A 13,503-nucleotide genomic window follows, 5' to 3' on the forward strand; every position below is an offset into this window, starting at 1 on the left:
GGTACTTTTCAGCAGACATGAAAAGCTACAAGCGTCCAATGCTTGTATCCACAACCCCATTAGAGAGAAAATTCAGTAAAGAATATTTTACAAGTATGGCTACTTTCCCACATGCTTTCAATGACACTTTCCAAGGAGCTCCCACAGCATCCTAGCACCAGTTTCCAATCTCACTGCTTGGTCAGATTATAGCCAACTACAGGTTCTATCACAGGAAAACCTACCAGTCAGAAGTATCAAGGACCATGATAGAGATAAAGGGTCTCACTCGTTAAAGTGTATGTAGAATTAGTGCTCTGTGCATTAGCATCCAACTTGTGGCACCAGTTACTGAAACGTCCCCTCAGGGGGTAATTTCATAAAACATTTTCCACTCCACCCTATGTGGCTAGCACCCTCTTTCTCTTCTCTTCCCTCCAGCCACCAACATCACCACCGCCCCACCCCATGGGGCCAGCACCCTGTCTCTCGTTCCTTCTCTCTAGCCCCTCCACCCCATATAGCCAGAACTCCTGTCTCTCTCCTTCAATACAGTTTATTCCCCCTCCTTTCCATTCAGCATCTCCCCTCTTTCCCCTTCCATCAATATTTCCATCCTCTTTGTATCTCTCCCCTGCCATACAATATCTGCCTCCTCTCTCCCCCTCACCTTCCATCAGCATCTCCTCTTTCACTTCCCGTTCCATCTTCTGCCTTCTCTCTGTACACTCACCCCTAACATCTGCCCTCTCTCTCCCCTGTTCTATCTAGAATCTATCTTCCCACTTCTATACAAAATCTACCTCCTCTCTCCCCTCACCCCCAAACCATTTCCACCAGCTTCTGCCCTTCTCTCTCCTCCCACCCCACTTCCATCAGTGTCTACCCCCCTCTCTCCCCTACCCCTCTTCCACCAGCGTCTGCCCCCTAGTATCCCAACCACTGCTGCTTCTTTCCGCAGCAGCAGCAAACTGAAACAAACCGGCTGTGGGACCTTCCCATATATATCCGCGGCTGCCAGCTTTGCCCCGGAAAAAATGACATCAGAGAGGGCAGGCCAACAACCATGGGCATGTGTGGGAAGGTTTCACAGCCGGTATGTTTCAGTTTACTGTTGCTGCTTTGGGAAAGCAGCAGCAGCACAAGATTGAAGAGTGGTACCAGAGGAGTGTTGGTCCCAACTCCACAGAGTGGCTGAACGGCTGCACGGCCTCCTGCTAAAAAAAGTGTAAGGCCACACAGCCATACAGCTTAGAGGGAACATTGCTTCAGGAATATATTTTTTAAACTCACTTTATTTTGGAGATTGTTTGCAGTTACTAGATCAAGTGAGCAAGATTGAAATTAACACATTTACAGGATTTGAAAAGTATTTCAGCCAGCTGTTTGAGGGCTGCCAGGGAGGCATTAAGAGGCTATATGTGGCCCTGGTGCCATGCATTAAGAGATCACCTCCTAATACTTAAATGTAACTGGTTATCTAAAATCTTCCAACCATTAAACTATTCTTTAATAATAATCCTTAAAAGAGATCATGGAATCAGAAAGTTCTATCTTGTCATATTCATAAAATTAAACCAGAATTTTAGCTCATATTAATCACTAGCTCAGAGTTTTCAAACCTGACCTGGGGACTCTAAAGCTCATTGGTTGTTCAGGATATACACAGTGAATATGCAGACGGTAAAATATGTATATCAATCTCCAATGCATGCAAATTTATCATATAGACATACACTTCTCCCTCCGTATTCAAGGATCCAGCACTCGCGGTTTCGTTTATTCGCGATTTTTTGTCAGCTGGCTCTGCCCCCCAAATTACATCATCCAATCACCGATATAAAAATTTTGCAAATCCCAAACCCACGTACAGGCAATGCCGGCTCCACCGAGCTTGAGAAACGGAAGCACCAAAGCCGGTTTGACAGTCGGGGCCCTTGCCCAATGGGAGAGGTAGAGGGTTTCCAAAAATCCCATCCGGCCAATAGGAGCACTGGGATGCGGCGCGTGGGTGGGCACTGCGGGTATGGGGTTTAGGTTGTGGGTCAGGCAATATGCGCCTTGGTGTAGCAGTTTAATGGCAGCACAGCCAGAGTGCAGACTGCAATGCGACAGAAAGTCGGGCTCCTCATCGCTGGGAATTTAAAGTGGCCGCAGCAACCCGTATTTGGAAAGAGGGAGGGCTTGTCAGCGTGGTGCAGAAGCACTGCTTAGAGCCAGTGCCTCCAGGAGTGAGCCTCAGCGTGCATCAGGTAAGGCTTTCAAGTGTGAGCCTGCAGCTGCTTCCGACCTGCCCATTTCTCCCTTTCAACTATTATAAAAGTCACTCTATGTGTCTTTACAGAAAACTTCCGTCAAATGTTATTCAACTGTTATTGAAGCTTATGCTCAGAGACATGAAGGCGAATGTTCCGCCTCACCACCCAATCATCGCATTGTTCAATATGGTGTCAAAATGATAACAATGGTCACTATTGAATTTATAAGAGCCAAACGGGCTATAAGCTTAACATCTTATATTGATGACTGTAAGATGAAAAAACTTAGCTTTCTAAATTCACTGGTTCCGACGTGACACGTTTCGGGCCTGCTTAAGGGAACTTTGGGTAATGAAGTCTCTGAAATGAACATTTAAAATTATGTTACTTTATTTAAACATCAATTAAAACCGTACATATTATCAAAGTGCAAATCAATCCTAGCTTCAAAAGAGAGAAGACTCGCCGTGTAATATCAAGACTATCACATTCTCACCATAAAGTGAATTTAGAAAGCTAAGTTTTTTCATCTTACAGTCATCAATATAAGATGTTAAGCTTATAGCCCGTTTGGCTCTTATAAATTCAATAGTGACCATTGTTATCATTTTGACACCATATTGAACAATGCGATGATTGGGTGGTGAGGCGGAACATTCGTCTTCATGTCTCTGAGCATAAGCTTCAATAACAGTTGAATAACATTTGATGGAAGTTTTCTGTAAAGACACATAGAGTGACTTTTATAATAGTTGTCATATCCTTTTTTGGTCACTCAACATTAGTATTTTGGTTGAGTTATTTGCCCTTTTCTTTATTTCGGACACTTCTCCCTTTCAGCTCAATCCCAGCACTCTGTGCGAGACTTTCTGCCCTCTGGAGCCTGCTAGCTGTTATTCGCGGTTTTTCCTTATTCGCAGGTTAGTCAATCGCCTAATCACCGCAAATAAGGAGGAAGAAGTGTATTCATTATGAATATCCTGAAAACCCAGCTGACCAAGAGGTTCCCAGGACAGGTTTGGAAGTCTTGCACTAGACAGTTTCTCTACATGATGCCTACGCTCACCTTCCCACTGTGTGCGCTCAGCCCATATGTCGTCAGGGATTTTCCTCCCACCAGGACCACATCATCTCCAAATTTGTAAGAGGACTCCAGCAGAGACTCAACAGTGAATGGAACAGCTTCCATACTCTCTCTATCCCGATCCCACTGGAAAAGGTCTCCATCCAAAGAGGGGATGATCATTTTATTCCCAAAAACCTGAAGACATATAGGAAACAAATATATCTGGTAAAAGATAACAGAAATTGAAACATTTTAAGTGCACTCCACTTGGATTTTAAATTAGTTTCTGATATTTTTTATGTACATTTTGGCCGATTCACCAATTGAACACAGTATTGTATTCTGAAACTGTTCAAATTGTAAGCATGCTCCTCAGATTGGGAAAGTTTCCCTTGTCACTTAAAAGATTGATTGCGTTCATGGCCCTAAAACAAATCATCATTAGATCCTGAGGACTCAAATGTTCACTCTCTCGATAAGATTATTTTATTTATTGGGATTTATTAACCACCTTCATGAAGAGATTCACCCAAAGCAGTGTACAGCAGGTATAATTCAACATAAAACTTGCAATTTTGTTAACAGCATAACGGCAGTAAAAATACCAAATATAAACAAATACAATGAGAGGTAAAGTCAAAATCAGTAAATTGAAGCTTATTAATAGAACTATCATGAAACAATTCAAAAATATACTTATTAATTGCACTGAAATTCAAATGAGAGAGATATAATACATACTAAAAGGGAGACATAATACTTATGAAGCATTTAATAAGCACAGATCAGAATATTCAAATAACAGATATGATACTCATGTTTTTCTATAATGCAGCTTATTAGATGGGGACAGGATGGGTGGTATAGCATGCATTGGGATAAACAAATGGGAGGCTAAACTCAAGGCAAGTTGTTTATATAGTTAAACAAGGTGTAAGGAATCCATTCAGTTAGTGTATGTGGCAAGCTAATCCTGGTGCAGAACGCGTAAATGATAAACGGATAAGTGTGTTTTGCATCAGCAGGTAGATTTTCTGGATGAACATCCTTTGTAGGATCATTTTTCTTGTGGCTTCATAAGAGGTCATAACACAAACCTTACTTATTTCTTTGCTCAGTTTGCTCTATAGCAGTGGTCTCAAACTCAAACCCTTTGCAGGGCCACATTTTGGATTTGTAGGTACTTGGAGGGCCTCAGAAAAAAAACAGTTAATGTCTTATTAAAGAAATTACAATTTTACCTGAGGTAAAGCTCTTTATAGTTTATAAATCTTTCTTTTTGGATGAATCTTAATAAGAACATAAGAATAGCCTTACTGGGTCAGACCAATGGTCCATCGAGCCCAGGAGCCCATTCTCATGGTGGCCAATCCAGGTCACTAGTACATGGTCAAAACCCAAGGTATAGCAATATTCCATGCTATCAATACAGGGCAAGCAGTGGCTTCCCCCATGTCTTTCTCAATAACTGACTATGGACTTTTCCTCTAGGAACTTGTCCAAACCTTTCTTAAAACCAGCTACGCCACATCCAGAGCTTAACTATTTTCCGAGTGAAATTTTTTTTCCTCCTATTGGTTTTAAGAGTATTTCCCTGTAACTTCATCGAGTGTCCCCCTAGTCTTTGTTATTTTTGACGGAGTGAAAAATCGATCCACTTGTACCCGTTCTACTCCACTCAGGATTTTGTAGACTTCAATCATATCTCCCCTCAGCCGTCTCTTTTCCAAGCTGAAGAGTCCTAACCATTTTAGTCTTTCCTCATATGAGAGGAGTTCCATCCCCTTTACCATCTTGGTCGCTCTTCTTTGAACCTTTTCTAGTGCCACAATATCTTTTTTGAGATAAGGAGACCAGAATTGAACGCATTACTCCAAATGAGGTCGCACCATGGAGTGATACAGGGGCATTATGGCATTCTTAGTTTTGTTAATCATCCCTTTTATTGTCATTTATAGCTAAAGAGACATACAATCAAGAAACTGTTTTATTTTACTTTTGTAATTATGATAAACCGAGGGCCTCAAAATAGTACCTGGCGGGCTGCATGTGGCCCCTGGGTCGAGAGTTTGAGACCACAGCTCTATAGTGACATTGATAAAAAAAGGTTCATTATTTTTGGTATTATTTAATTTTCTGACACCTTGGAATATTCTTATGTTGTTTTTCTCAATCAGTGATACTTTTTAGTACTATTCATTATTTTTATATACTCCCACCCTTTGTTCGATTCTTAAATGCCTCTCTTTTCTCTAAATATTGTAGTTCTTCCCCTTTTCCTTACATTTTTGAGTTAGTTAGTCTAATTATGTCCCCCACTTTTACTGATGTACATCACTTAGAAATGCTGATAAGCATTAGAATCAAATTTTAAATAAAACTTAAAACTTATTAACGCGACAGCTGCACTGTTTTGGTTTGGCTTGAGTCTTGTGGTAGAGAGCGCACAGAAGGGGGTTTTCTTGCAATGATCCGTTTACAGTGCCTCAGAGCCCCACTCTCTTCATCATATTTAATATCTACAGCTGCTGGAAATTTGGTCCAATCTAGGGGTGTTAGCTATGCAGTACATGCAAATGACATTCAGCCAACTACTGCTTACACAACAGTGTAACATTAGTGCCACTGATCAGGGAAGTCATATATTGTGTCAACTCTCCTGGTTACAAAATAACAAACTGGTGCTTCACACTCAAAACTGGGAAGCCTGGACTCACGTATTGAAACTCCTATCTATCAAGTTCTTAATGAATCAGTCCAGCTTACCTTTAAAGAAGAACTAAGCACCTTATTTCCACTGTTTTTTTCAAGCTGCAGCTCCTAAAACAATTAGGATATTTTCTTACTAGATATCTACAAATGATTTAACAAAACAGGTATCAGGATTCTCCATTAAAAAGAATAAAATTGTCCGTGACATCCTTTTGCCCAAAGAGAAACACTGGTTACATATATCTAATCATGGTCACTTTAGATGTTAGTTTGTTATGTACTAATACAATGATTCACCAACCTAACTCCTGAGTTCTTATTGCCTCACCCCCTCAAACAATTTCCTTACCATTCCTAACACAAGAACTGGATTAGAAGACTCGTCATTAACCATTTTGCCTGCTGGATTGAGACCAGAGAGCTCTAGAGCAGGGGTAGGCAATTCCAGTCCTCGAGAGACAGAGCCAGGTCAGGTTTTCAGGATATCCACAATAAATACGCAGGAGATAGATTTGCATCTCAAGGATGCAGTGCATACAAATTCATCTCATACATATTCATTTTGAGTATCCTGAAAACCTGACCTGGCTCCGGCTCTCGAGGTCCGGAATTGCCTACCCCTGCTCTAGACCTACTTTTCAATTGAAATAAAAGATGGCTTTTCATACAGGCCTTTGGTCAATGTGTGTAGGGAGGGGGGTACAAGAAAGGGCATTCCCCTCCTTTGGATTTCTTAGCCACTTCACCACTGGATCCAGTACCTCCATCCTTGCTGCAGCTCCTCCTGCTTATCAGGCAGGCTGAAAAGGCAAGAAATCGATACAGTATACACAAACAGGAATGTGTACGGCCTGACACAGAACCCCTTTCAGACCCCAGAGTAGTTAAACTGTTTGATGAGTCCCAGCCCCACAAGAAAACATATGTCAGAAGGGGAGGAAAACATCAGAAAGTTCAACTGACCTTGGTGCAGGAAGAGGTTCTGCAGCAGGCCATGATTATGTGCATTCTCTTTTGTTGACGACCATCGCTGTCTTGCATCTCAATCATTCTGGTAAGCAGGAAGAACGACAGCATGGAGATAGAGGTGCTGACTGAAGATGAAATGAGAGAAGAAGAGAGGGAAATTGATGAACCATGTTTGTGGAGATCGGGGTAGGACTAAAAGGATATACTGAATCACATGGGAGGTGAATAGACAGAGAAAATGCTGGACTGGGAGAGGGAGAGAGAGAACTGGTGTTGGCACAAAGTAGGGTGAAAGGTCTTGATACTCTGGCTGGGAAGAGATAAGAATGCAGGTGGAGGCAAATGCTGGACTACAAGGGAAGGGGGAAAAAGGACACAGATAGGAGATGCTGGACCACCTGGGCAGAGGGGACTAGGGAATAGACTCATCTGGGATCCTGGGCAGGGGGTGAGGAAACTAGCAAAAAAGAGTGGATGTTGAATGTATGACACTGGATGAGTGGAGGGAGAGAAAAAAAAGGGGTGCTGGATCTGGGGAAGAAGAAAAATGGGAGATGAGAAAAGAGATTGAGGGAGGCTAGAAAGAGATTGAGGGAGGCTAGATCGACGGGGAAATTCATGTACCAAAAACTTTAGTAAAAGCCCATTTCTTCCAACAGGCCTTTAATAGTACACTTCCACCTCCGAATCCACGGTTTCAGCATCCACGGATTCGGTTATTCGCAATTTTAAACCAAAAATTTTTATTTTACTTTTTCAGGCTATTTTAAGCCCTGTAAGCCCCCTTCCCCTTTCCTCTTAAGCCTTACCTGGTGGTCTAGTGGGTTTTCGGGGCAAGAGCGATCTTCCCACGCTCCTGCCCCGTGCAGATCGCTCACAGGAAATGGCTTGAGAGACTACGGGAGCTCAAGGCAGCCATTTCCTGTGAGCCATTTCGGGGCAGGAGCGTGGGAAGATTGCTCCTGCCCCGAAAACCCGCTAGACCACCAGGTAAGGCTTAAGGGAGGGCTTACAGGGCTTAAAATATCCGGGGGAAGCGGGGGTTAGGGGTAGAACCGGCCTGAATATTATTCATGGTTTTTTAATATTCGCGTGCCGGCTCTGCCCTTAACCCCCGTGGATACAGAGGGAGAAGTGTAGTGTACTCTTAAGTTGCTGGCCAGCTGATGGGAACATTATCTGAGTTACGGATTACTCCCGAGTGCTTGTGAACTATATATCATATATATCAGTGTATCTCAAACTAGTGTGCCTCATGAGATTTCAGGTGTGCCGCAGTACACTGGGGAGGAGGAGAGGCGCTGGCTCCAGCTGACTGCCTACAAGATGTGCCTCTCGTGGCATCTCAGGGCCCGCCTAGAGGGCCTTCATACACACATGGACATCGACATAATGATGTCACGCATGCGTGTGATGTCATCACGGCGATATCTGCACACTTGCAGGTGCCTCGAGTCACGGGCACTACCTTTAGTGTGGCGCGGCTCAAGAAAGTTTGCGGGACACTGCTATATATAAATGGTGTTCCTTTCCTACACTAAATTTTTAGAATTACTGTAAACTGCTTAGACCTGTAATGCAGTTAAAGCAGTATGTCAAAATGAATAAACAATAATAAAATGTGGGTTGAAGAAAACAGAAAGCTGTAGGTAGTTGTAAGTAAACAGAAGGAGACTGAGGACTGGTTGGTAAGGAGAAATCTGGATAAAGAAGCAGAAAATGAATGGATAAAAGCTGAAAGGAGAAAAATGTTAGAGATAGATGAGGGGAGGAAGTGAAGATTGGAGAGAACTGGTCAATGTACAGGAGACCCTGAAAAGACAAGTTAAAACAAGGCAAAGGAAAGCAGAAACTAGAGCCTGAAAGCAAAGGTAGAAAAACTTTTTTTTTTTTTATTTTTATACCTTGTCAAACACAATCTGTAAACTGTTACAAAATTTGCAGTATAAATCAGAGCAACACTATACAAGACCTCAGCACTGTTTCTTCAGGTGGTCTAAAACATAAACAATATTAATCCCACAGATACCCCCACAATCCTACCCACAGAAAACTCCATTATTATATGTTCAAAATCAGGCTACGAGACTTATGTGACCATCCTTCCCATATTGGGAACCAAGTTTCCTGATAAAGTCTCCACTTTTTGGGAGTGCCTCTTTCAGCCTCCATATATATTCCATTTTCAATAAAGTAAACACTTCATTTCTCCAAAAAGTAAAAGTATGGGCCTCAGATTGTCACCATCTGGAGAGGATACATTTTCTTATCAACAGATAAACCTTATAAAGTAGCACATTTCCACCTATGCGAAGACCCAGAGTCGCTGTATTAAAAAAATAATTGTATATCCGCCCTTAAAAGGATTCTTTTATGCAGTATATCCTGTAAGTAATTTGAAATAAGAGTCCAAAAACTTGTATCCTCTCACGGGACCAGAACATATGAATCAAAGATGAAGGTGATTATTGACACCTAGGACATTCGTGGTAAGCAATACGAGCGACTAATGCTCGAGAGGGAGAGAACTGCAGTCTACGTAGGAACTTATACTGTTGTTCCTGCAGAGAGGCAGAACGAGTCAATGTCTTAATATATTTCATCAAAAGACACAGATCGTCTCTTGTAATCTGTTCTGTTATTCTCTATTCCATTGATCAGCAAGTGCATCATAGTCCCACAGGGGACTAAAACTACCCAAACTAAAGTGATAAAAGGACAGGCTGCCCTTAGTCTGTCGTGACAGTACAAAGGACTCTTGTACCATATCAGCCATATCCTCATTCAGGGCAGCAGGATCCAACAATTGAACATACCTGATGATACTCAAACCAGTCATTTCAGTTCAATTACCCTTCTGCCTACAAATCTATAAAAGACTTGACATGTCCATATTCCTTTTGCACATCACTGTTTCAAGTACAACTTTGTAGCATCAAGGTCAAAGTCTTTATTACCCCACAATGGAAGCAAAACAGTTGACCGTGGCAACACCTTCAACTTGCACAATCAATGTCAACATTGTCTCATGGATTTCAACAAAGGATACTTTCTTGTAGGAAATATTACATGTGGTTTCTTTACATAAAGGTACAACAAATGAAATGGGTGCATTAATTGTTGTTCAAGTTGAAGTGGAGTATAAAATTGTGTATCTTTTATCCAGTCCCCTAAATCTCTCATTAAGCATGCAACATTATAACATAAAAACATTTTATTTTCTCTTTAGTAACTGGAATATGTCAGGTTTTGAAATGTCTGTCTGCCAGGACCAGTGTTAAATACATCAGGGGGCTCAGGCACAAATTTGGGAGAAGACTCCACAGCCTACTAGCAGACAATGTGTTCCTCAGCTTCAGGCAGACTTGGGGTCCTCTCTGGCCTGTGCATTGGCTCCCCCACACCAGGAGCAGCGCTTTGCCAATTTGGTGGGGGCAGTCATGAAAAAGGAGCCGGCAAAATCAACGGCAGAAACACTTACAGCAAGGAGTCTTCAAGCTGTTAGCAGAAGCAAAATTCCAAACAGAGCTTACCCCAAAGTAAGACAAATCAGTGTTTAGCTCAGATTTCTTCTTTTTCTTTTTTGTAACCCCTTAAAGAGCTTGGAGATTTTTTTTTTCTTTACCTCAGGGGCAGACATGCCAACAACACTAGGGTGTACAAGGAAACGGGAGAGGCGGGATGGGGAGGGACCTAACAATGCCTTGTGTACCTTGGAGCCCAGAAATGCTCTCCAGACTCCCAAGGCTCAACTGCACCTGAGGGAACAGGACAGGAACTAAAAACAACGGATGCAAAGGATATGGCTATCTATCTGCTGAGACAGAGAGAATACTGGAACGGAGGCTATTGCACAAGATGATATATGGCAGAGCTCTGGAATTCTCTCTCTATCTCCACCTGCAGGTAGACAGATATAACCCACAAATCTTTAGATTGATCTGTGAGATAACATGGAATTGTAGATTTTCTGTAAAGGTTTGTATTATTTCACAATATGCCTGGTACCAGAAAAGGTTTATAAATATGTTAAATAGCACCAGTCCCACAGATTTCTGCAGCACTTTACCATTTGCTCTCCTCCACTGAGAAAAAGAAAGATTAGGTCTTTTTTTTAAATATATGTTTATTAAAAGTGAGGGAACACAAATAACCAGGTTCTTACCTTGGTAATCTTTCCTGTAGATGTGTCTAGTGGTCCTGAAACAATGGGGTTCTATATTACAACTCGCACGTTACTTGAAAACACAATTGCCAGTTTTCTGCAACTCTACCTCCTTCCCAGGGAGCTGCTCCTGCCCCTTCAGTTCATAGAAAAGCAATCAGGTAGCGCTGTAATAAAAGATATAACTGGAAGGAAGGAAATGGGGAAAAATCCCCAATACTACAATTCTGCTCTGCTCTGTAACAAACATAGTAATCAACATTATAACATCAAACCTGTGCAACCAGCACTAAGCATGCATAGAGCTCATAGCTACTTGCATGTCCTGCAATCAAGTAGAGACCAAACCAGACTATATGGTGTTGAGGATTTTCCTGTGCTTTGCCAAATCTACCAAGTCAATACCTGAGAGCTCTAGAAGGGATTTTTGACCCCCCTCCCCTACCCCAAACCGAGCTATCTACGAGTAGGATGCCCTAGAGCAGGGCTGCCCAAGTCCGGTCCTCGAGATCTAGTGGCAGGCCAGGTTTTCAGGATATCCACAATGAACATGAATCAGAGAGATTTGCATACCAAGAAGGCAGTGCAGGCAAATCTCTCTCATGCATATTCATTGTGGATATCCTGAAACCCTGGCCTGCCACTAGATCTTGAGGACCAGACTTGGGCAGTCCTGCCCTAGAGGGACCAGAGGGGGCTAAGCCTAGCACTCCCACTCCCTCATGTGCCCTGAAGCACATGGAACATGGAAACTCATCAGCTGGCCGTCCAGCACAAATCTGGCATGAATCCACATTAAAACAGCCTGAGGAGTCCATCTGGAATGATTTTAAGTAAAATCAAGGTGTTTTGAGGCAAATAGAGGATTTTAAAATCAAATTGGGAAATCCAAGATGGCTGCCACAGGAGTGTTTTAACACCAAAAAACAGCCCAGGAGAGCTAAATAAAAGCACAGAAAATTCAACAAAGGGTTTTTCTTTTTGGGGGGAGGGGTTGGAGGTGGGGGATCCAAATACCAGCCCCAGAAACCTCTAAAACTTAAAATTTGTAGACCACCCAAATGTCTCCCATAGGTTTTCTGTACTCACTGTTGTGCTAGGGCTGTGCCTGCTTCAGCTCAAACTGTAGCAAGACAATGGAGAAGAAAGCTGCCTCAATCAAGCATGAAATTCCACTCCAAATACTTGTTTCTTCGGGCTGTCAGTCAGATCCTGAATGAACCCGAGACCCGAGACCCCCACAGCTCCTCACGCATCTTTCAGGAGGGGATGGGGGAAGCAGCTGGTACTTGTTAGAGCCCTCAGGAATGACATGGTGCCACATAGCCTGTGCTCAAGTTCTAGTAAAAACCAGGAGCAAGCCAAGCTCCCAGGGGAACGGTCCCCGAGCCAGCAAAATGTTAGTGCAGCCTGGCTAGGCAGGTTCCCTGTAAAAAGGTTGCCCTCCCAGCTACAGACTTCTGACCAAAGAGTCTGTCTTCTTGCAGGTAGAACTGTCCCAGGCAAACTGGCAAGCCTCACAGTTTGGAAAAAACCCAACAAATAGAAAATCTAAACCAGAGCAGAACAGAATTCACTTGTAGAAGGAAAAACTGGAGATCTGGGGCCCAGTCCAGATATGCAGGCAACAGCTGTGAGAAAAAGGTAGCTGCCTTCTATAAACCCATGAGTAAAAGGAGAATTACCCACTGGTTCAAGACTCGTATGCCTTTTGCACTTGAATCGACCTTATCAGAACATGACTCCACAAACCTAAATATATTCTACATCAATTAGATAAGATACGGTTAAAATCTGAAGTAGTTTGGACAAATTTAGAGGTCGCTCAAGGCCCTACCTCATAATGTGGCTAATTATTCATTACAATCTGGTTAGAAACTGTTACTTACTTAATATTGGTTGGATACTAAATAATTTCTGGTTAAAGATCCTGTAACCCGGAGAGATGATTCACACTACCAGTATTTGAAGCAGTCGGCATCATCAATGACAATAGCCAATGATTCCACTGAAAAAGCAATTTCCCATTTCCTTTTGTTTCCACTATCCCCCCCCCAGGAACCTTTGAATTATTGTAACCAACACTTACATTTTATTCATAAGTTCCAGTTTGTCTCATGTTGTCCATGTTAATGTTTCACTTCTTTATTGTTATTTCCCCTACCTTTATATCTTTTTATTGTAAACTGCTTAGATTTAAAATTGTATTTTTATATTTACCCTATATCAACTAAACTAAACAATTGCCTTAAGAACATAAGAATTTCCACTGCTGGGTCAGACCAGTGGTCCAACATGCCCAGCAGTCCGCACACGCGGCGGTCCTCTGGTCAAAGACCAGCGCCCTAACTGAG

The 13,503-nt window shown here is 42.4% G+C and overlaps 1 protein-coding gene across 3 annotated transcripts in view; it reads right to left on the reverse strand.

The window, feature by feature from the left end:
- Positions 1–13,503, reverse strand: part of EIF2AK3 (eukaryotic translation initiation factor 2 alpha kinase 3) — a 115,493-nt gene that overhangs the window by 66,062 nt on the left and 35,928 nt on the right. For 2 of the 3 annotated variants that reach the window (XM_033952325.1, XM_033952305.1), the window contains exons 3-4: positions 6,070–6,123; positions 3,304–3,498 (exon numbers count right to left, since the gene is read on the reverse strand). In XM_033952325.1, coding sequence (XP_033808216.1) covers positions 3,304–3,483 — 180 coding nt within the window. In that variant the 5' untranslated portion in view covers positions 3,484–3,498; positions 6,070–6,123. The remainder of the gene's footprint in view (positions 1–3,303; positions 3,499–6,069; positions 6,124–13,503) is intronic. The other variant, XM_033952315.1, reaches the window with a different exon arrangement.

This window comes from Geotrypetes seraphini, chromosome 1, assembly GCF_902459505.1.
Source record: "Geotrypetes seraphini chromosome 1, aGeoSer1.1, whole genome shotgun sequence".
NCBI lineage: Eukaryota > Metazoa > Chordata > Amphibia > Gymnophiona > Dermophiidae > Geotrypetes > Geotrypetes seraphini.